The sequence below is a fragment of the Rattus rattus genome, chromosome 8 (assembly GCF_011064425.1).
Source record: "Rattus rattus isolate New Zealand chromosome 8, Rrattus_CSIRO_v1, whole genome shotgun sequence".
NCBI lineage: Eukaryota > Metazoa > Chordata > Mammalia > Rodentia > Muridae > Rattus > Rattus rattus.
In genome coordinates this window covers 3,406,601-3,429,858 of record NC_046161.1, presented here as the reverse complement: position 1 = coordinate 3,429,858, position 23,258 = coordinate 3,406,601, and the positions used below count along the sequence as shown (strand labels likewise).

The 23,258-nt window shown below is 36.9% G+C and overlaps 2 protein-coding genes and 1 pseudogene across 2 annotated transcripts; 2 read left to right on the top strand and 1 right to left on the bottom strand.

Annotated features, from left to right (window-relative positions):
- The first annotated feature begins 11,830 nt into the window (after nucleotides 1-11,830).
- Nucleotides 11,831-12,805, top strand: LOC116907594 (vomeronasal type-1 receptor 3-like). Its single transcript, XM_032910635.1, is given in 1 exon segment — nucleotides 11,831-12,805. A coding segment is annotated over 1 exon segment (975 nt).
- A 1,232-nt stretch (nucleotides 12,806-14,037) lies between these two features.
- On the top strand, nucleotides 14,038-15,500 carry LOC116907189 (annotated as a pseudogene).
- A 3,688-nt stretch (nucleotides 15,501-19,188) lies between these two features.
- LOC116907048 (vomeronasal type-1 receptor 4-like) lies at nucleotides 19,189-21,843 on the bottom strand. Its single transcript, XM_032910003.1, has one exon. It carries the CDS (start codon nucleotides 21,733-21,735, stop codon nucleotides 20,758-20,760), a length of 978 nt encoding a protein of 325 aa, XP_032765894.1. The 5' UTR covers nucleotides 21,736-21,843; the 3' UTR covers nucleotides 19,189-20,757.
- Nucleotides 21,844-23,258: the final 1,415 nt, after the last annotated feature.

Below are 23,258 nucleotides of genomic sequence, written 5' to 3'. Positions count from 1 at the left end.
AAACAAGCAGAAGCTTACAGAGAGGAAATACAAAAATCCCTGAAAGAATTACAGGAAAACACAATCAAACAGTTAAAGGAATTGAAAATGGAAATGGAAACAATAAAGAAAACACAAAGGGAGACAACCCTGGATATAGAAAACCAAAGGAAGAGACAATGAGTTGTAGATACAAGCATCAACAACAGAATACAAGAGATAGAAGAGAGAATCTCAGGAGCAGAAGATTCCATAGACATCATAGACACAACTGTCAAAGATAGTGTATGACTGAAAAAGCTACTGGCACAAAACATACAGGAACACAATAAGAAGATCAAACACAAGGATAATAGGTATAAAAGAGAGTGAAGACTCCCAACTCAAAGGAACAGTAAATATCTTCAAGAAAGTCATAGAAGAAAACTTCATTAACCTAAAGAAAGAGATGCCAAGAAGCCTACAGAACTCCAAATAGATTGGACCAGAAAAGAAACTCCTCCCATCACATAATAGTCAAAACACCAAATGCACAAAACAAAGAAAGAATATTAAAAGCAGCAAGGAAAAAAGGTCAAGTAACATAAAGGCAGACCTATCAGAATTACACAAGATTTCTCACCAGAGACTATGAAAGTCAGAAGATCCTGGGCAGATGTCATACAAAACCTAAAAGACCACAAATGCCAGTTAAGGTTACTGTATCCGGCAAAACTCTCAATTAACATAGATGGAGAAATCAATATATTCCATGACAAAACCAAATTTTCACAATATCTTTCTACAAATTCAGCCCTACAAAGGATAATAAATGGTAAAACCCAACACAAGGAGGCAAGCTACACCCTAGAAAAAGCAAGAAACTAATCGTTTTGCAACAAAACAAAGAGAAGACAAGCACACAAACATAATCTCACCTCAAAATATGAAGATAACAGGAAACAACAAACGCTATTCCTTAATATCTCTCAAAATCAATGGACTCAATTCCCAAATAAAAGAAACAGATTAAGAAACTGGATTCATAATGAGCACCCAGCATATTATGGCCTATAAGAAACATACCTCAGAGACAAAGACAGATACCACATCAGAGAAAAAGGCTGAAAAACAACTCTCCAAGCAAATGGCCTGAAGAAGCAAGCTAGGGTAACCATTCTAATATCAAATAAAATAGATTTTCAACCAAAAGTCATCAAAAAGGATAAGGAAGGACAGTTCATATTCATCAAAGGAAAAATCCACCAAGATGAACTCTCAATCCTAAATATCTATACTCCAAATACAAAACCACTGACATACATAAAAGAAACCTTACTAAGGCTCAAAGCACACATTGCACCTCACACAATAATAGTAGGAGATTTCAACAGTCCAATCTCATGAATGAACAGATCATGGAAACAGAAATTAAACAAAGACATACACAGACTAATAGAAGTTATGAACCAAATGGACTTAACAGATGTTTATAGAACATTCTATCATAAAACAGAAGGATATACCTTCTTCTCAACACCTCATGGTACTTTCTCCAAAACTAACCATAAAACAGGCCTCAAGAGAAACAGAAAGATAGAAATAATCCCATGCATCCTATCAGAACACCATGTGCTAAAGCTGGTCTTCAATAACAATAAGGGAAGAATGCCCACATAAACATGTAAGTTGAACAATGCTCTATTCATGATAACCTGGTCAGGGAAGAAATAAAAAAAGAAATTAAAAACTTCTTAGAATTTAATGTAAATGAAGATGCAACATACCCAAACTTATGGGACACAATGATAGATATGCTAAGAGGAAAACTCATAGCTCTGAGTGCCTGCAGAAAGAAACAGGACAGAGCACATATCAGCATCTTGACAGCACACATAAAAGAAGAAAAAGAAGCAAATTCACCAAGGAGGTGAAGAAGCTAGGAAATAATCAAACTCAGAGCTGAAATCTACCAAGTAGAAACAAAAAGAACTATACAAAGAATCAACAGAACCAAAAGCTGGTTTTTTTTCAGAAAATCAACAAGATAGATAAACCCTTAACCAGAGTAACCAGAGGACACAGAGAGTGTGTCCAAATTAACAAAATCAGAACTGAAAAGGGAGACACAAAAATAGAATCAGAAGAAATTCAAAAAATCATCAGATCTTAATACAAAAGACTATATTCAACAAAACTTGAAAATCTGGAGGAAATGGAAAATTTCCAAGATAGATTGCAGGTACCAAAGTTAAATCAGGAACAGATAAACCATTTAAGAAACCCATAACTCCTAAAGGAGTAGAAGCAGTCATTAAAGGTCTCCCAACCAAAAAGAGGTCTGGATGGGTTCAGTGCAGAATTCTATCAGACCTTCATAGAAGACCTCATACCAATATATCCAAACTATTCCACAAAATTAAAACACAAAGAGTTCTAGTGAATTCCTTCTATGAAGCCACAATTACTCTTATACATAAACCACACAAAAAACCCAACAAAGAGAACTTCAGACCAATTTCACTTATGAATATCAATGGAGAAATACTCAACAAAATTCTTGCAAACCGAACACAAGAACATATCAAAACGTTCATCCTTCATGATCAAGTAGACTTCTTCCCAGGTATACAGGGTTGGTTTAATATAAGGAAAACCATCAACGTAATCCACTATATAAACAAACTCAAAGATAAAAACCACATGAACATTTCATTAGATTCTAAGAAAGCATTGGACAAAATTCAACACCCGTTCAAGATAAAAGTCCTGGAAAGAACAAGAATTCAAGGCCCATTCCTAAAGATAGTAAAAGCCATATACAGCAAACCAGTAGCTAACATTAAACTAAATGGAGAGAAACTTGAAACAATCCCAGTAAAATCAGGGACTAGACAAGGCTGTCCATTCTCCCCCTATTTCTTCAATATAGTTCTTGAAATGCTAAACAGAGCAATCAGACAATGCTAAACAGAGCAATCAGACAACAAAAGGAGATCAAAGGGATACAGATTGGAAAGGAAGAAGTGAAAATATCACTATTTGCAGATAATATGATAGTATACTTTAAGGGATCCCAAAAGTTCCACCAGAGAACTACTAAACCTGATAAACACCTTCAGCAAAGTGGCTGGGTATAAAATTAACTCAAATAAATCAGTAACCTTCCACTACACAAAAGAGAAACAGGCCGAGAAAGAAATTATGGAAAGGACACCCATCATAATAGTCCCAAATAATATAAAGTACCTCAGTGTGACCTTAACCAAGCAAGTGAAAGATCTGTATGATAAGAACTTCAAGCCTCTGAAGAAAGAAATTGAAGATCTCAGAAGATGGAAAGATCTCCCATGCTCATGGATTGGCAAGATTGATATAGTAAAAATGGCCATTTTAGCCAAAAGCAAACTACAGACTCAATGCAATCCCCATCATAATTCTAATCCAATTCTTCAGACATCTAGACAGAAATATTTTCAAATTCATCTGGAATAACAAAAAACCAGGATAGCTAAAATTATCCTCAACAATAAAAGGACTTCCAGGGGAATCACTATCTCTGAACTCAAGCAGTACTACAGAGCAATAGTGATAAAAAAAAAAACCTGTATGGTATTGGTACAGAGACAGGCAGATAGACAAGTACAATAGAATTGAAAACCTAGAAATGAACCCACACACCTATGGTCACTTGATTTTTGTCAAAAGAGCCCAAACCACCCAATGGAGAAAGATAGCATTTTCAGCAAATGGTGCTGGTTCAACTAAAAGTCAGCGTGTAGAAGAATGCAAATCGATTCATCCTTATCACCCTGTACAAAGCTTAAGTTCAAGTGGATCAAGGACCTCTACACCAAACCAGATACACTCAAATTAATAGGAGTAATAGTGGGGAAGAATCTCGAACACATGGGCACTGGAGAAAATTTCCTGATCTAAACACCAATGGCTTATGCTCTAAGATCAAGAATCGACAAATGGGATCTCATAAAACTACAAAACTTCTGTGAGGCAAAGGACACTTTGTTAGAACAAAACGGCAACCAACAAATTGGGAAAACTTCTTTACCAATCCTACATCTGATAGAGGGCTTATATATAAAATATGCAAAGAACTCACGAAGTTAGACTGTAGGAAGACAAATAACCCTATTATAACCTGTGGTTCCAAGCTAAACAAAGAATTCACAACAGAGGAATGTGGAATGGCTGAGAAGCACTTAAAGAAATGTTCAACATCTTTAGCCATAAGGGAAATGCAAATCAAAACAACCCTGAGATTTCACCTCACACCAGTGAGAATGGCTATGATCAAAAACTCAGGTGACAGCAAATGCTGGCAAGGATGCGGAGAAAGAGGAACACTCCTCCATTGTTGGTGGGGTTGCAGACTGGTACAACCATTCTGGAAATCAGGCTGGAGGTTCCTCAGAACATTGGACATTGAACTACCTGAGGACCCAGCTATACCTCTTTTGGGCATATACCCAAAAGATACTCCAACGAATAACAAAGACACATGTTCTATTAAGTTCATAGCAGCTTTATTTTTAATAGCGAGAAGCTGGAAAGAACCCAGATGCCCTTCAACAGAGGAATGGATACAGAAAATGTGGTACATCTACACAATGGAATATTACTCAGCAATCAAAAACAATGACTTTATGAAATTCGTAGGCAAATGAATGGAACTGGAAAATATCATCCTGAGTGAGGTAACCCAATCACAGAAAAAAACACACATGGTATGCACTCATTTATAAGTGGCTATTAGCCCGAATGCTTGAATTACCCTAGATGCACATAATACACGAAATTCAAGAAGGATGACCAAAATGCAAATGCTTCACTCCTTCTTTAAAAGGGGAACAAGAATACCCTTGGGAGGTGATAGCGAGGCAATGTTTAGAATAGAGGCTGTAGGAAGAGCCTGTCCCACATGTGGCCCATACAGATACAGCCACCAAACTAGATTAGATGGATGAAGCAAAAAAATGCAGGCTGGCAGGAACCGGATGTAGATCTCTCCTGAGAGACACAGCCAGAATACAGCAAATACGTAGGAGAATGCCAGCAGCAAACCACTGAAGTGTAATTGGGACCCCTGTTGAAGGTATCAGAGAAAGAACTGAAAACTGAAGGGGCTTGAGACCCCATATGAACAACAATGCCAACCAACCAGACCTTCTAGGGACTAAGCCACTACCCAAAGACTATACATGGCTGACACTTGGCTCCAACTGCTTAGGTAGCAATGAATTGCCTAGTAAGGGCACCAGTGGAAGGGGAAGCCCTTGGTCCTGCCAATGCTGGACTCCCAGTGAATGGGATTCTTGGTGGGAGTGTGGTAATGGGGGGAGGTTAGGTTGGGGAACACCTATATTGAAGGAAAAGGAGAGGTTTAGGGGGATGTTCCATATGCAATTAGAATTCAGCCAGAATTAGACTGTCTTCCCAGACAGCCAGGAGGAGGCTCTGAAATTTCACACAGAGCAGAGATTGATGTCAAAGCGTACCACTCTAGATACATGCTTCTTCCAATAAGGCCACACTTCCTAAAAATAAAACTCCCCATAGGTCAAGCATTCAAATACTTAAGTGTATGGGGACCAGCACTATTCAAACTACCATTGGAACATATTTACACACACACACACACACACACACACACACACACACACACACACACAACTGACTAGCTGTAAAATCAGCTGTCCTTGGGCTCACATCCTTACCCCATGACTCAAAGTTTTCAGTTTTTCCTTTTCTTTTATTGGATTCTTTATTTACATTTCAAATGTTATTCCTTTTCCTAGTTTCCTGTTTTAACCCCATAATATCCCCTCTCCCCCTGCTTCTACAGGGATGGTCCCCAACCCATCTACTCCCTCTCTCCCTCCCTCCACCATGCCCTTGCATTCTGAAGGATGTCAAAAAGTTTCCATTGTGATTCTTAATTGCTTCCTTGGAGTTGCTGATGTAACTTGCCCTTTTTTTGTTTTAGTTTGCTTGCTTCCAGGAACTCAGGACCAAGGTGTTGAAAAGTGACTTCACACCCTTGTGGAGATGCTGTCATGGATTTAGAGTTGAGTTGAAAATCACCAATCTTCTGGGATGGAATACTAGTGAATCATGAGCCTTTAAGTCTGGGGAAATATCTCTCCACAATTCAGCAGAGACTCACTTGAATTGCAACACACACCATCATGGTATCTTTAAACACTAGGATAAGTGACCAGAGCATAGAAGTAGCAAACACTAAAGACTTTAAAAAAAAAAAACACTCCTTGAAGAAGCTACAATCTGCTCTCAGAAACATTTTATTTTCTTTCCAAATGCCTCCTTCATGTTAGTTGTACTTAAATCTTTATTGTGAATCTCTTTCTACAGATCTGCTGAAAGGAAGGAAAAAGGAAGAAAAAAAGAACAAAAGAAAGAAGTCAAAGTGAGCAAAAGTAATTTGATTTAAGGAGTGCAGACCTGAATGAGCTTTTGGATGAAATCGAGATATTTCAAACAGTGCCTAGCAGAATCTCTCCAAGCCTCCCTAAGCTGTGTGAACCATGAACCCTGTTCTCCCCATAAACTGTTACTGAGTCTTTATCACAGACAACACAGCATTTTCTTCTTTCCGTTCTTCACATAGCTTCTGTCCTTTCATTTTTGTCTCCTTCTACATCTCTCTATCTCTTTCTGTGACTCTTTTCCTAAATATTAGTTTTAAAAAGAAGATTTAATGGGGTTCTTCATTGTTTCTTTACTGTTGACACTAAGGGTCACAGCCAGAGCCATGCAGTGGCTGGACATACCGTGATTCACATCCCCATCTTATTCTAAATTGCTTCAAGTACATCTATAGTTTTCAAACCTCACACTCACCAATTTATATACTTCTGGAAGTGCTGCATCTGTTTTTGTGTCTAAGTAGTTAGATTATAGGAATGAGCAGAATGTAATACTAATATTGGAAATTAAATTTTTAACAATGAGAAAATTATTTTTGTACTAGAACAAAACATAAAATTTATGGAAGATTGAGATTATGAGATAAATAAATGAATTACAAGTAAGGGGTAAATGCAAGAGATATACATTTAATGTCTTGGTACGTTAGCTATTTTGAAATATGATAAATGTTTTTCGGATTCTGTTTCTATGTTTCATTAATTATACCTGAAAATTGTTATATTGTTGCAGTTCATGTGTTTTCTCCAAGGACACACATACAGTGGTCTTCTCATATGAAATCTGTCCACATAGGCCTTTATACTTCTGAAGAATAGACACAGGTATGTTTGCCATTCTCTATTCCTATTGTCATAGTCACTGTCTAGAATTCCTCAAACTATCTATACCTGCCTGATATTAGGGATTTCTGTTAATACATGAAGCCCAAACCAAAACAACAAAAACAGAGTGCTGTACCACATTATTTATTTATCTAACACTCTTTCAATTCTTCATTAGAAACAAAAAGAAAACTAATCTTTGTGACTCTAAATTTGTTATCACTAAGTTAAGAGCCCCTGGCACTTTAGTTAAATGCCATTACTAAGCTCTACAACATAACGTGAACTTCTCATATATTAACCGCAATCCCCTTACATTGATGATTAGGACTAATGTCAAATATTTATCATGTTAACCTTTGCGAGCATACAGTTCCATAGTATGAAAGATGATCCTAATATACTACAGGTGATTTCCAGGAGATTTTATCACAAACCCAAATCTAGGTGACCATGAGTCAAACATCTATCACTTTCTCCTTGCAACCCCATCAATCTTCATTCTAGTGTCTTTTAAATTTTCATTACATTAAACCATATATTCATGGGAAGGCATGTTCACCTTAAACAAGATACATGTGTGGAGATTAATAAATATGTTTTGCGAACTTGGACTCTCCTTCCAACTTGAGATCCTGGATGGAATATTAATCATCAGACAAGGTACGAAGCACATTTACCTGCTGAGTAGTCTTGCTGGCCTTCATCATTTTAGTTTCCATATTTTTTTTTTGGTCACTGTAATTACCATATGAAAGAGTCATGGAGCAGTATAGTGGGACATAGCCCTTAATAGGATGTCTGCTGTGGTAATCTATGCTGTAATTTGTATCACCATTCTTTCTACAGGATAAATGCTGTACCATTATACGTATTCATCATGTTGTCTTCATGAGATTTGTTGCTGATGGACATGTGGAATGATTGCATCTCTCATCTTTTTTGAGTGACTCAACTATATATGATCTGTGACTAAGACCGTACCTTTCAAGGCATAGATTTTAATTCTTTTTAAAATTATACTAATGATTGTAATTTGTCAATGAAATAGCAATGACTCCTTTAAATGAAAAAAAAATTTTCTATGCATAGAACATATATACCAAAAGAACTTTTAGAAAGGTATTTATAATAGCACCAAAATTAATAAAGCATAAGAAGTTGGTTCTAAGAACTGCATTGCTTTTTTAGGAGGGAAAATAATTTAAAATAAATTCTCTAAAGCACGGGGGAATGTACATTCTAGAAAAATTTTGGGGTACAGACAATACTTTTTTCCTCAAATAATTCCATGCATAAAATGACAACACAGCCACAGTATCATCAGAAATCATGATTCCAACTATCATTCTTCTACAACTTGACATGTTGATAAACATTTATACAAAAAGAGTAGGACTATAACGCCATGGCAGAGGGTTCAGCTTTCATTCATTAGACTCTAGGTTTGGTCCCAGTACTTCTAATATAATAAAATTCCCGTAGAAGAGAGATAATACAAGAATGACCATGGCAAATTTAAGTCTGGAGCAGAAGACTGTAGCACTGAATTGATTATACAAACTATCATTATTAAATAGAAAACTTTGCTACAAAAACCAAATCTTCTTAAAAAAAATTGCCCTTTTTTAAAATTGTAATATCATACATAGTATTTGATTTTGTTATGACATTTTCAAACAAATTTATTTTTGAGCCTGTTCTTTCACTTTCCTCCTTCACTCTCCAGAAACCCTCTTGCCTCTTTTCATAGCCTTTATAATCCTTTTCAGCTTATTGACACATCGTCCTATTACCTCCCCTTGATTCCTCAACACCTCTGTTTTCCCCTTATCCTTTTTGATTTTTTTAGCCCCAATTCACTTTTTCTCAACAGTTACTACATAAGAACATTGTGATCTATGCCCTCATTTGAGAAAGAATGCCTTATTCCTGAGTCTGTGTCACCTTGCTGAATTCTTTGCTAGTTCATCTACTCCTGAAAATTATATGATTGTATTTTCTTTTAAATATGAACAAAATTCCCCCTTGTATTGATAATGCACTCTTATTATTTGCCCGTGTACATCTAGAATTGACATCACTTCCTTGTCAATGTGAATAAAACAGCAATTTACATGGATGTATCTCTGTTTTAGGACACAGAATCCTATAGGAATATGGCAAAATTATATAGCCATATTACATTATAAAGCTGGTTTAATTATTTGAGAACTCTTTTCATTTACTTCTATAAAAATATAGTAATTTACCATCCTACTGGTATAGAATGAGAACTTTGTCACATCATTGTCAACATTTGTCATTGGTATTCTCTTGATAGTAATCACTCTAAAGTATGTGATGAAGTCTCAAACTATTTGTAATTGACATTTCCCACAGAGCTAAATAATACGTGAATAAAAACACAAAACAGAACGAAACATTTACTGCACATTTGTGCTTCATTCATAAGGAAATCCTTGCCCATTTCATTAACCTGTATGTTGACTAAAAGTTTTTTGAGTGTTTCATCTTTTTTTCCTTTGTACACTCTAGGTTATAAGCTCCTTCATGAAATATGAAAGTCACTGATATTTCTTTTGCACGTGGATTTCATGTATACTTGGCTGGTAGGTTTCTTTAATGTGCAGAATGTTTTTAATGCAGTTTAACACAGTAAATCTTGGTATATTTCCTGTACTATTGTGTTCTTTTGCCTCTCTGCATCTTATATTACTAAAATGTTCCTCAGAGAATTTTATCATTTCATGTTTAGAATAATTTAACATTAATTGTTATGCAAGGTGAGGAGACATAGAGACAATGCAGGTTGTCTGTATATGGATGTCAATTTTATACAAACCAACTCAGGATCAGAAGGTCTGGGCAACTAGTCACATCAAACATTCAAGTAAGAAATGATTGTATCTTTGCAAATTCTTCCTGAGAACGGCTGAGATTCTGCAGGCCAATGGCAGAGAAAGTCAGACTCCTCCTTTCTCCTTACTCAATACAGATCATTTACCATGTGGCTTCTTATCTTCTCCTGTCCCCAGATCCTTCTCCAGCATTTGCCATTAATAACAAGTGTTGATGATCCAATATGTTAGAGATGCAGTCACACTACAGCTGGAATTTGGTAATTATTTTTCAATTTTGTTCAAGGAAAAAAAAACTTACCTGCATGATTTCTGCGTTTTACTTTCCTGTAAGTCTGCATTAGGGTTTTTATTTCCCCATGTGCGCAGCCCTTAACCTTCTGCCTTTTTTTATGTTGTATTTCAATACCTGTTTATATTAAATGTGAAGATTCCTCCTTTTAAATTTGTTTTGCATCCCATTACTGCAGTCCCTTAATCACTGATGATGGTAAGCCTCACTTTTCACACATTATGTACATTTCTGAACTGTTTAGAGGCAATTAATGCAAGTCCTGAACCAATTTCTCATTTGTTTTACATTTTAGATATTTTCAATTTTACTTTTAAATATTCTTTTTATGGAAGAGAAATAAGTCTTGATTAAAATTTTATACGGTCTCTGGTCTCTGATGGCATTCACCTTCCTCAACACACACAGACAATTAGAAACAAGACAAATATCAAAATAAAATATTCTTTAAATATTCTGAATGTTTATCATTCATCATAAATAAGATTTTTCAAATATTTTCTGTTTTTTTTGTCTTGGTGAATTTCGAATTCTATTTAATGTGAATTTCAGAAATAACGAACTATTTTAAAAATTCTTTATTTGACAATTGACCACAAATCATTTTGTTTAGGCAAAAGCAATAAGTACATCTTTTTTGTTTGTATCATTTTTTACTTTTTGAGAATGTGATTCTCTGTGTATAACTATGACTGTTCTGGAACTGTCTCTGTACACCAGATTAGGCTTAGAATCATAGTTCTGATAAAATACAGAGTTGGAGGCGCACAGCAAACCATTTGGCTGAGCATGGGGACCTCAATGGAGGAATTAGAAAAAGGACTGTAGGGACTGAAGGGTTTTGCAACACCATAGGAAGAACAACAATGTCAACTAAGCAGACCCCCCCCCGCCCCAGAGCTCCCAGGGATTAAATCACCCAACAAAGAGTATACATGGAGACCCCTTTGCTCTAGCTGCATATCTAGCAGAAGATAACATTGTGTGGCATCAATAGGAAGAGAAGCCCTTGGTCCTGTGAAGGCTTGATTTCCCCAGTGTAGGGGAATGCCAGGGAGATGAGGTGGGAGTATGTGGGTTGGGTGGGGAGCACCCTCATAGAAACAGGGAGAGGGGGAATGGAAGGGAATGTTCCAGAGGTGAAACCTGGAAAGGGGATAACATTTGAAATGTAAATACATAAATATCGAATAAAAATAAAAGAATCAGTTCTGTATGCTTCTGAATCTTGAGTCATAGGATTAAGGCATGTACCAACACATCCAAGAAAAACTTTAAACTTTAGAAAATGTATCCAATATTTTTTATTTTAGTAATATAAAAATATTTACTTTTGCAAAGTAAAAGTTTTCTTCAGTGGGAATGCTATATAAATGAAATGAATGATGACTATTTCATTCTAGTTAATTTTATGAAATAATGTATATTTAATGTATTTCCAGGATTTTTTGACCATAATAAATTTATTTCCCTTTTCAATAGGCATGAAAATGACTTCTGCAAACTAAGCAATGGGAATATTCCTCTTCTCCCAGATTGCAATGGGAATGATTGGCAATTCATCCATACTATTTTATTATATCATTTTGATATTCACTGGGAAGCATTTAATGCCAAAAGACCGGATTATAGAGCACCTGACATTTGCCAACTGTTTGTCTATCATCTCAAATGGCATTCCACAGACTCTGTCAGATTTGGGATTTAAAGATTTCCTAGATGATATTGGATGTAAACTGATAATGTTTATTTACCGAATAGTGAGGGGGATGTCCCTCTATGCCATGTGCCTATTGAGTTGCTTCCAAGCAATCACAATCAGCCCCAGGAACTCCAGGTGGATGATGCTTAAACATAGAGCCACAAAGTACATTGGTCCCTCCTGCTTAGTCAGTTGGCTTCTGCACCTGCTTCTAAACATCACAACTCCAATAAAAGTGACAGGCCCCATTTCTAGCAAAAACGTGACAAACATGTTGAGTTATGGGTACTGCTCATGGTTCACTTCTAGCAATGTTGCAACTGCATTGTATATGTTCTTATTGTGCTTCTATGATGGCCTGTGTCTGAGTCTCATGGCATGCTCAAGTGTTTCCATGGTGAATATCCTCTACAGACATAAGAGACAAGTCAAACATATCCACAGTGCTCAACATTTTTTGAAAGTCTTGCCTGAGGACAGAGCCACCCAAATTATTCTCATCCTAGTATGCACATTTGTCATCTCTTACTCAATCTCTTCTATTCGTGTGATCTTTTCAAGCTACTCTGAGGAATCAGTGCTATGGGGAGTGAGTTTATTTATATTTCTAGAAATATGCTTTCCCATATTTTGCCCCTTTGTACTCGTCAGCAATATCAAGTGTCATTTCAGACTGTTTTTACCATGTTGTGGTAAGAGATAGCTCTCTCAAAATATTATTTGATACATGCTCATTTTTCTTACTATCGTATTATATCCTTTTATCGAATATAGATCAGTAAGTCTATAGTTTGAAGATATTAATTGTCTTTTAACTGACTCCTATTGATATGTGTTTTGATCACTACGTGTTTTATCATAAAGTTTATTTTTTACAGAATATATTATCCAATAAAGAACAACTTTCTGATTCATAGAATCACCACAATATATAAACTATTATGTGATATTACACAAAATACGGAACATGAACAATATATCTGGGGACCTGAACCACACACTGTCTCTCTCTCTCTCTCTCTCTCTCTCTCTATATATATATATATATATATATATATATATATATATATACACACACACACACACACCACACACAGACAGAGACACATAGACATAAACACACATATGTAAAACAATTGGTTGTACACATATTCATATATGTGTGTACTTTTAATTTTATGGGTTTGTGAATTTTCTCTGCATGTGTGTCTGTGCACCACATGTGTAAAGTATCTTCAGTGAGCAGAAGATGCATTAAAAACTATAAAACTTGGGTTGGGGATTTAGCTCAGTGGTAAAGTGCTTGTCTAGCAAGTGCAAGGCCCTGGGTTCGGTCCTCAGCTCCAGAAAAAAAAAAAGAACTGTAAAACCACAGATACACATTCTTGTGTACCAACATTGAGTGCTGGAGTTAAAGCTTGCATCTTCTGAAATAGCAATCAGTGCTCTTAACCACCAATCCATCCTTTACACAATGAGGGGTTTTTATAATTTAAATTATTTTAATATTTTTACATGTGTGTGCCTCAGCACAACTATATGCATCATATACAATATCTGTTGCCTATAGCTGCAAGAAGAGCGTGTTCGATCCCCTGTAACTGGAGTTATAGGCGGTTGTGAGCTACCTGATGTGCTTGCTAGGAACTGAACTCAGTTTACTTTCCAAAATTATTACTAGTTTCCACACTTAGCCAGCTCTCTAGCTCCAAACTGTTGTTTATTACTTCTCATGTATAGGGACTACAATCCTTCAAATATAATATGACCTGAAAATGTTGCAGAAAAATGAATGTGACAGCAGTTATCTTAAAAATAGTTGTCAGTCAGTCTCAGGAAAAATATTGTATTTTCTTTCATGTAAAATCAAGGAACAAAGAGATATCAGAGGAAAGTATGAACTACTAAGAAGAGGAAAAGTACCATAGAGTAAAAATGAGGTGTATAAATGAGATAATGAAGGATAAATATGATTCAGTCACAAAATGCATAGATACGAAAGCATCACAATGTAATCCATTATTTTGTACAATTAACGAATGCTTTAAAATATAAAATAATTAAAACCTGTTGCTACTTCCTGCTACATATTTGGTTCATTTCACTAAGGTAAATATTGCCATGCCTCCATATCCTACTTTCTAAAACATTTATCAAAATATTTTATCTGTGTATAAATTATTATCCTATGAATATATTTGCATCCTCAGGAAAATGTACCTCTGGGTTCTTCCTTTCTTCTGACAAATTACATTACTAATGTACTTAATTTATAATAACTTTTGCTAAAAGAAAATTATCCTTTTTCTGCAAAGAAGAAATATGCCCTTCAATCCCCTAGAGTCTAGATATGGCAATAACCTAAGTACTGGCCATGGATATTCTAAAAGCTCCATCCTCTCCAAGGGGACTGGAACATGTAACACATGGACCTTGGTGGAGAGATCTTCAGAATGTGGCTTTAGTGCCACTTGCAGTGAAAATATTGGTTTCTTTAAAAAACACAGAAATACTATAAGTATATGTTGTTATTTAATCCCAGGTGTATGACATGGGGCTGCTTCAGATTATCCATAACAGCTGACTATGGTTCATTGTGCTTTAGCAAGGAGCAACAGATAGTTTCTAACATTGTGTAGTGTTTGGAATTCTGGTGAATTCTTATAAGGTATTTAAATGCTAGGGCCCTGAGAGACATGGAGGGTTGTTGGTTGATTGTTGGCCTATAATTGCAGTTTATTAAGTAGTCGTGTACAAAGTAGAAAAACAAACAAATGTTAGATAGCCTGACACTATTGCTGACAATCAACCTGCTTAAACAAAGCCACACTTCCTAATAATAAAACTCCTCATTGGCCAAGCATTCAAGCACATAAGTCTACAGGAACCAACACTTTTCAAACCACCATAGGAACCTATTCACACACACACACACACACACACTCACACACACGCACGCACGCACGCACGCACTCACGTACACACGCACACACGCGCATGCAGACATGGTTTGGAGGGAAGAGTCACACAATTATCTTTGTTGATAAAAGAATGGCTCTACTTTCTGAGCTCTTGCAAACATAGTGAACGTTCCTAAGATCCGCCGGACATTCTGCAAGAAATGTGGGAAGCACCAACCCCATAAGGTGACGTAATACAAGAATGGCAAGGATTCTTTGTATGCCCAGGGAAAGCAGCGTTATGACAGGAAACAGAGTGGCCAAGGCGGGCAGACTAAGCCCATTTTCCGCAAAAAGGCTAAAACTACAGAGAAGACTGTGCTGAGACTGGAGTGCGTTAAGCCCAACTGCAGATCTAAGAGGATGCTGCCTATTAAGAGATGCAAGCCTTTTGAACTGGGAGGTGACAAGAAGAGAAAGGATCCAGTTCTAAGCTGATTTTGTTAGGAAGACAATAAAATCTTGACCTTTCAAAAAAAATGGCTCTAACACTCTTGTATAATGATAGTGCTTGGATGGTAGTAATAAAGAAAAAATATCACAGGCCTGGGGAACTAGAGTAATAACACAGAATTGAGGGCCAGGAGGCTAGATTTATGATTCCATCTTAAGATGGGATGGTTACAAAATTGTAGATCAAAACTTGTTGTGGTAAGCTGTTGTGATTTGAGCTTATTTACTAAACCCTTACCTGATACGAGACTGCCATGTAGAAGTTATTGAAATCTTTCACCATGCCCATTCCCTTAGCATAAAAAGAATGAAAATATCCATACATATACTTCTTAATTAGATGGGAATTGCTTTTTAAATCTTCAGTGAAGATTATGTGGAGAAGTGGAAGCAACATTACTTTCCTTACACAGGTTTTTTTTTTGGTGTGTGTGTGTGTGTGTGTGTGTGTGTGTGTGTGTGTGTGTGTATAAATCAGACCTCTCTACAAACCTAAGACAAAGTTTTCAGTGAAAATGAGCCATACTATGAATAAAATATCTGTCTTTTCTCAAAGGAGCACAGAAAAATAATTGGTTTAAGCAAATTTTAAGCTATAACTGTTTTAATTTGTATTAGTTCCCTGAGTTTGGTATAAGTTGTTTTGATCATATTCACTTCTCCCATCATTTTTCCAAATGCCACCTTTCATTCCCTAACTTCCTGTTCTTTTAAAACAGACATGTCAAGACCATTGGTTCTATCCAATTGTCCTTACATCCATCATATTTCCTGAGTGTTGTCTTATTACCAGGGACTATGCTCCTAGAGAAAACTGTGTCTCTATTTCTCCCAACAGCTAACAATTGTGAATAGCTCCACAGCTAAAGTAGAATTTAGTCTCTAGCTTCATTTAATATGATAAGATTTGGTCAAGCTAGGTCTTATATAGATCTTGTGTCTGCTGTAACAGTCACTGTGAGTTCACATGTGCAGAGGCCCTGCTATGCATAGAAAACACAGTTGTTTATCTTTATCTACCATCTCTACCTCTTATTCTCTTTCTACCTTTTTTCTGCAATAATTCCTGAATATTTTAAGGAAGAAGATAAAGAGACATCCTGTTCATGGATAAACATTATCATGCATTCACTTTTTCTCTATCCTTGAATATTTATGGGTCTTTAAGTTAATCACCATCTACTTCAAGAAAAAGCATATCTGAAGAGAATTGAGAGATGCATTTATCTATGGAAATAGCAAGTTGTTAGGCGTCAGTTTAATATTAATATCGGTTTAGCAGAGTAAAAGTAATAGGTTCTCTTTTATGACCTTTGACATGTCTAGTCATGGGTTCTTACCCCAGTAATGGTGCCAGGTGCCTGGGGGAGGAGGGAGGGCAGGCACATCAGGGGATCTTCTTTCTTGTGGTTTCTTCTTGAGACAGTAAAGGAGGAAGAGTGTCAGCCAAGGGTGACTTGGTCTTAGGAGATACAGGGGTAAGATTTTGTCTTATGAGATATTTAGGGTTTCTTTATAATAAAAAGCTGACTTATCTAAGTTTCTATGCTACTGTAGCTGACCTGCCTTCTGTGTTCCTCTGAAGCCAGAAACTGCAATCTCTGCCACTTAGCACCTCTTCCTAAAACAACAAAGCATTAAGTAAATAGTCTTTTTTTTTTTTTTTTTTTTTTTTTTTCGGAGCTGGGGACCGGAACCCAGGGCCTTGCGCTTTCTAGGCAAGCGCTCTACCCCTTGGCTAAATCCCCAACCCCTGTAAATAGTCTTTATACTATCTCAGCTGGAACTGTGCTGGCTCTAACTTTCTATGGTTGGTAGTTGGAATTCACAGGAAGAAAAAGGGACACTTTAAAAAGTGATTATGGAGTTTATTACTAAGTTGTAAAAAGTTTCCTATGAAAGCTATCTAAGGGGGAAAGTGGAAAGATCCTAAGCAGGGAAAGGGAAAAATTCTTCTAAGTGGGGAAAAGAAAAAAATTCTTCTAAGGAAAAAAAATTCTACTCTTTAAGCAGGAAAATGAAAAAATATCTCCTAAGGGGGAGAAAGATCTTTTCTATCTGATTCTCATCTCTTTGTCCTCAGTACTTATACATCTTTCAGAATATGTGATCACATGTAAAAAAGTTCATCATAAGTTCACACAAAAAAATCAGATCATAAATTGAAACAAATGTTTGCAACAGAGAATGTTTACATGCAATATCGACTAGGAGTAATTATTTGACTAAACATTCATCAGTTGTCTTAGCTCTACAGGTTCACTGAAGGTTTAAAGCCATAACTAAGTTATAGGTGAAATTTTGTATAGATAAAACCTATTAATATTTTATATTTTGTCCTAGCATCCATAATAAATTCTTAGTTCCCTTTTTATGACCTTTGGTTAATTGTTTTACAACCTTTTGGAACGTATTCTAAGTCAGAGAAAGTCAGGTTATCTATTAACTGGTGACACTTGGAAGACTGCCAGAATTCTCATTGCAGTTTTGACTATCAGAAAAGGACATGATAGCAGTCCCATTATAAAGGAGCTTAATAGTCACTGTTGTAATTTTAGGAATTCTTATAGAATAATCATTAAAACTTAAGAAGTCATCTATTTGTCTATATAGCATCACCACAAGACAGTACATCTTTCTAGATATGTTCCAAAGCGGTGGGCTATGACTTAATGCTTACTATATATGTTTAATAATAACAGGTATTAATAGCAGGAATCTTTTGTAAAATGAATTCCCTTACAGCTCGCTTAATAAAGGCAAACCTGTCACAGATTATATAACAATCTGAAGCAGGCCATCTCAGGGAAATCACCTGCTAGCTATTAACTTGCCCCATTATGGCTCCTGTCAGCCAAATATGGGTTCAAGCTTCTAGAGCAGGATTTAAATCCAAGCAGAAAGTTATTAGTTGTTCCCATGAGGTTTATGCCATGGGTATGTCCCAGCAGGGCAGGCATTGTTACAGTGCACAGTGTCACTGCTGGATATGACTGATGATTAATTTTGCTCCTCCCATAGTATAAATAGAATTCCCAGCACTGTGAAAGTTATCCATTAGAGATGAAGTTCCAGGTCTGTACTAGATTTTGTTTCCTGTCACATTCTGGAGGGTAAGCAGGACCAATGCCAATACTGAGTCCTACTATTTTTTTAACTAGGAAAAATTTTAATTATGGATCCTCAAAAATTTTTGTTGGCTATGGTTCTGGCGGGGTATTTTTAATGCTTTATTTGGTTTTGTTGTTTTGGGTCACTTGGTCTCAGAAAGTAACCTAGAGTTGTTTCAGGCTCACCGTCTTCCCTAGACTTGCCTCAGATGCACAGCAATCTTCTTGTCTCAGCCTGCACAGTGGCAGAATTATTGTCCTGCAACATTAGAGACAACATTCAACTTTTCAACACATTCTTCTCTAAGTGATACTCACCTTATGTAGATTTCTACTATCTAGGAAATTGTGGAACTGATTAATCTCAACAACCTATCCAATTCTTTCATATAATCCAACTATCTAGACACAAACATGGGCTTCAATTTGCCCCCTCCTCTGGGAACATATAAATTAGTGAAAAGAAGAAAAAAGTACTTCAACAGACTTAGATATGATCAGATGAGAATTACTTAAATCTTAAAAATTATGGTAGGAAACCTCTCAATTTTACACTGAATAAAATTATTTATTATCATTGATTTCAATGTATTTAGACATTGTTTAAATTTGTATTTCTTTCAGTTTAGAGAAGAAGAAATAGTTTTGTCTTCTCTGTGTTATGGATTTTTTCTCATGAATATGCAATACGGAAATTCTAAGTATGTCTTACTCACCTAAGTTATAAAACTCTTGACCTCATGCTGCATAATGTCCTAAGACCTGGGGGATCAGCCTGAGTTGACAACCACCCACAAACTGCATTATGTGTCAGCATCTGCTAGAAGGCACTGTAACATCTATGTCAAAGAAATGTGAAGAGACAAAAGAAATCCTCAGAATTTATCTCTCATTGAATATGCTTTGGCCATTGGGATGACCTGTATGATTTTAATCAGTGTAATTTAAGAAGTTATTGAATTATTTATCCTTGTTAATTTTCACATTTTTCTGATGAAAAATGACAAAGGCAACCTAATTTTGGAGTGGTTTATTTTAACTTGAATTTTGAGGATACAGTTCATATGGAATGAAAGTCATGGAATCAGGAGGCTGAGGCAGCAGATCGCCTTGCATCTGTAGTCAGAGAGCAGAGACAGATGCATGCTGGTTCTCAGTTTTCCTCATTTTATTCAGCCTAAGACACTTAAACAATGGATTAACTGCTATGCAGAATTAGATTGTGTCCTCCTACATCCATTAATCCAACTTAGATGCTCCCTCAAAGACATCTCCACATGTTTGTTTTCTAGCTGATTTTAGATCTTGGCATTATCAGCATTAACAATCATGTGTCCAAATACATACACGACGAATGAAGGAACAAATAGATATATCCATGAACAGGTTCAACAGAATGTGTGACACATTGAGAAATTTTAAAAAGTAACTCTTCTATGGGAGGAAAACAAAAGTGTGAAGACAAATTAGGTAACACTCATGAGTGCAATGGGATAAAATATGGAGGAATGTCTGTAGGGATATAGAGTTTACTTTCCATAGTTGTGCATTGTCTCAGACTGTCATACAGAGGAACAGGGCACAAGCAACTGAGTATCAGTTGACAATGGTGCACAGTAGGATAAGGATGGCTAGGGAGTATCTGTGGCTTCAAGTGTAACTCTAAGAAAAACAGTAATCAATGTAAATAGGCATTACTTGATTCTTCTTCCAATAGGGGAATCTGGAGGTGGAACCATCTGCCCAGAAAATAAGATCATATGCAAAACATAAGTGAAGTTGATACGTACACAAAAACAGTAGTTGCCAGAGGTCCATGTTTCACTTGCTCTGCTTTTCTTCCATTCAGTTGAAGCAGTACGACAAGACTCTGACATGTGCCTACACAGAAGTTCATACCTCAAGACCTGCTTGGCTACCTGAAGGCATAAGAAATTCTTTGATGCCCCTAATTTCAGAGTATTTTGAATGAAAACAAAGAGGTATCTTAGTATCATAGAATTGTTTAGCCAGAATTATGACAGATATAACAGTCGACAATACTTAATTTACAGAGCCATTGATTTGCTTAATAATAACTGGTTGTGAGTTAGTCTAATATCCAATAATTGATGGAAGACTATTTGAATCTATCATAACACACAAGTGACCATTGTAAATTTCCTTCTGCTACAGTAGGGAAAAGGATCCTTGGAAGTAGATTTGTTATTACTGATAAGGATGAAGGGGCAAAATGTGGGGAAGCATGTGTCTAAGAATGCAAATATGTTTATTATCCACAGCCTTGGATTGTCAAAAACCACAGTATAGATAACAAGTATGAAGGACATTGAGTAGGAGAGGACAAAGGTGAACACAAGAATCAAGATAGTTTTTGTGGCTCTGTCTTCAGGAGAGACTCTGAGGGAATGCTGGGCACTGTGAATGTACTGTAGCTGACTCTTGTGCCTATAGAGAATGTTCACCATGAAGACACTGGCCCATACCATGAGGCTCAAATACAGACAGTCAGTGAAACAAACAAAGAACAAATGTAGTCCAGTAACACTATTACCAAAAGCAAATGCTGAACAGTACCCCAACTTGATTTTTCTGGTGAAATTTTTGTTAATATTTGGTCCAATTACATGTACAGCTGTCTTGATGCTTAGAAGCAGATGTAGAAGCCAAGTTAGAGAGCAGAACTGAATCATGTATTTGGAGACAGAGTGTGTAAGTGTCATCAGCCTGGAGTGGCTGAGGCTGATTGTGATTGCTTGGAAGCAACTCAAAAGGCAGGTGCAGTGCAGGGAAACACCCCGGGACACTCTATTGCTGTAGAGAGTAAACTTACATAAGATGTCATCCAGGAGATACTGCAACCCCAGCTGTACTATTATGTGAGGTGTTACTCTTGAGATAATAACCAAGGAATTAGCTAAAGTCAGATGCTTTAAAATCTGATCTTTGGGCATCAAACATTTTCCAGTGATTACAGACATGACATAATGAAGAAGAATTGACCAATTGCCAAGGATCCCCACAGCTATTTGAGAAAAGAACAAAATCCCCATTGGCAAGTGTTCAGAAGCCATGTTCTTTTCACCTGAGATAGACAAGTTTAACCACATTAATACACCCAGAAAGAAAACATTTAAATGTGCATCTATTTATCATACCTTAAATTGCATGATTGTCTCATCAGGCCAAATGTCTGTCTTATAGCAGATTACCCAATCAAACAAGACAAAACACCACGTTCAAACACATTTTGGGTCATCAAATATGGGAGGAAGGCAAAGGATGTAACCTTCAAATCATAATTTTCATACTTTCTACAGTGTTTCATAGTCTTCAAGGCTCCTCTATTGCTTTTTCTCCTAAATGAATATCCAATAGATTCTTCTAACTTTTCTGAAAGAAGGTGGTGTATTAATATGAAGAGTATACTTGGTTCATTCTTGTAATCAGCTACTAAAACACACACACACAAAAAAAATGGATATTAAAGATTGCTCCCAAACCCTAGGGAGAGAGAGCTCACCGCCCTGACAGGTGGGCACTCCTGAGACTGAAGAGCAGGAAAGACCACCAATACTGCCCCCCTCCCGCCCACATCCCTGGCCCAAGAGGAAACTGGATAGGGCCTCTGGGAACTGGAAGATAGGGACACTCAAGCAGCAGGTCCCCCGCAGTCCAGACACGGCCTGGACCTGAGGGGCCTGGTCAACAGTTCTCTGCACCCAAATCCCTTGAGAAGGAAAGCTAAAGCTTCAGAGGGGCAGACATGCCTGGGAAGCCAGAAGAGAATACATTCTGACCACATTTCTGATTCCAGAGGAAAACAACTAACGCCATCTGGGACCCTGGTGCATGGGGGCCCCAGGAAAAGTTGGCGAAGGCCCTCCTGGTTGCCACCCCAATAGAGAGCTCAAAAGCAGCCCCCACAAGCAACTTCAGCCACGGGACCACAGGTAAGACCAATTTTTCTGCTTCAAGCGACGTGCATGGTGGCCTCAGGACACAGGTCCACAGGAACAGCTGAAGACCAGTAGACAGGAAAGACTACACACCCAAAAGCAGAAAACTCTGTTCCCATAACTGGCTAAAAGAAAACATGAAAACAGGTCTACAGCACACCTGACACACAGGCTTATAGGATGGTATAGCCACTGTCAGAAATAGCAGAACAAGATAACACCAGAGACAACCTGATGGCTAGAGGCAAGAACAGGAACCCAAGCAACAGAAACCAAGACTACATGGCATCATCGCAGCCCAATTCTCCCACCAAAGCAAACACTGAATATCCAAACACACCAAAAAGCAAGATCTAGATTTAAAATCACATTTGATCATGATGCTGGAGGACTTCAAGAAAGACATAAAGAACTCCCTTATAGAAACTGAGGAAAACATAAATATACAAGTAGAAGCATAAAGAGAGGAGTCACAAAAATCCCTGAAAGAATTCCAGAAAAACACAATCAAACAGTGGAAGGAATTAAAAATGGAAATAGAAGTAATAAAGAAAGCACAAAGGGAAAGAACCCTGGATATAGAAAACCAAAGGAACAGACAAGAAGCTGTAGATACAAGCATCACCAACAGAATACAAGAGATAGAAGAGGGAATCTCAGGAACAGAATATTCC

Excerpts from the sequence above, each read along its gene's own strand:
- LOC116907048 (XM_032910003.1), bottom strand. The coding sequence starts at position 21,735 with ATGTGGTTAAACTTGTCTATCTCAGGTGAAAAGAACATGGCTTCTGAA.